We start from the raw sequence: 1,142 nt of genomic DNA on the forward strand, positions 1-1,142 counted from the left end.
CCTGGCAAGCGCAAGGGCCTGAGTTCAATCCCCAGTTCTGCCCACAAAAAAAAAAAAAAAAAAAAACATGCTAATTTTAACCTTAATAGAAGCAATATTTTCCATGTTGAAATCCATTTATGAGGTATAATAGTACTTAGGTTCATATACTTAATTCTTTCCATGAATCCTGGTCACAACTGAATCGGATGAGAACCGAATCAAATCCAATGGTTAGGTTCAATGTTGACCTTTTAGAGAAATTTGATTTGGTTTTCATCCAATTCAGTTTGCAACCAGAATCGTGGAAAGCATCAGGTTAATGAACCACCTTCCTTTTCATTAAAATATATCTGCTATGCCTGAAAATAAGAATAGAAATATTTGAAAGTCTAACCTTTTCATTTAAAATCCTAGCTATCCTTTAAAGTGGTTTACTGAAAAAACATTCAATACTAGTTGGTTTTATTTTTTGTAGGAAAATATATTTATCACAGCCATATGGTTATGCTTTCTTTTAGGAACCAACTTCAGACAATTGGTATAGCTGCCGCCAATACATGGGGTTTGTTTCTTCTTGTGTTGTTGTTGGGGTATGGGTTGGTGGAAATTCCTCGGTCATACTGGAATGGAGCAAAAAGAGGTTATCTACTTATGAAGACTTATTTTAAGGCAGCGAAACTGATGACAGAGAAAACAGATGCAGAAGAGAATTTAGAAGATGTTATGGAGGTAAACAGATTTAAACTTTCAAGCAATAGTTATGATGTTGTGTACATTTCCCATTTGGTACTGCTGTTTTTTTGTTAGCAAAACTGGGCTTCAGCTACAAATTTGATGCTTATTTAAAATGATGTTCTACTGACGATTCGGTCTCATGCAGTATCATCTCCATCTTTTAACTGACAAAGAATCAGGGAAAATATACTCAGTAATTAAAGGCTATATCCCTATTGCTTGGGCAATTTTTTTTTTTTTAATGCAGAAGGGTTTTTTTGTTTTGTTTTTTGGCGGCTCCAGATTGCCTCCAGTGCTGGTCTGGGTTGCCTTGAGTATCTGGGAATCGAACCACCGCTCCCAGAGACTGACTGCCTCGTTTAAGCAGGCACTTAAACAACTGAGCTAATGGGCGGGCCCCCCAATTTTTTTTTTTTATAGGGTTT

The 1,142-nt window shown here is 36.3% G+C and overlaps 1 protein-coding gene across 2 annotated transcripts in view; it reads left to right on the forward strand.

Annotated features, from left to right (window-relative positions):
- Lmbrd2 (LMBR1 domain containing 2) overlaps positions 1-1,142 on the forward strand; it is a 53,260-nt gene that overhangs the window by 13,329 nt on the left and 38,789 nt on the right. For both annotated transcript variants that reach the window (XM_023712025.1, XM_023712027.1), the window contains exon 6: positions 501-711. In XM_023712025.1, coding sequence (XP_023567793.1) covers positions 501-711 — 211 coding nt within the window. The remainder of the gene's footprint in view (positions 1-500; positions 712-1,142) is intronic.

The sequence above is a fragment of the Octodon degus genome, unplaced genomic scaffold, assembly GCF_000260255.1.
Source record: "Octodon degus isolate 3935 unplaced genomic scaffold, OctDeg1.0 scaffold00002, whole genome shotgun sequence".
NCBI classification, from domain to species: domain Eukaryota; kingdom Metazoa; phylum Chordata; class Mammalia; order Rodentia; family Octodontidae; genus Octodon; species Octodon degus.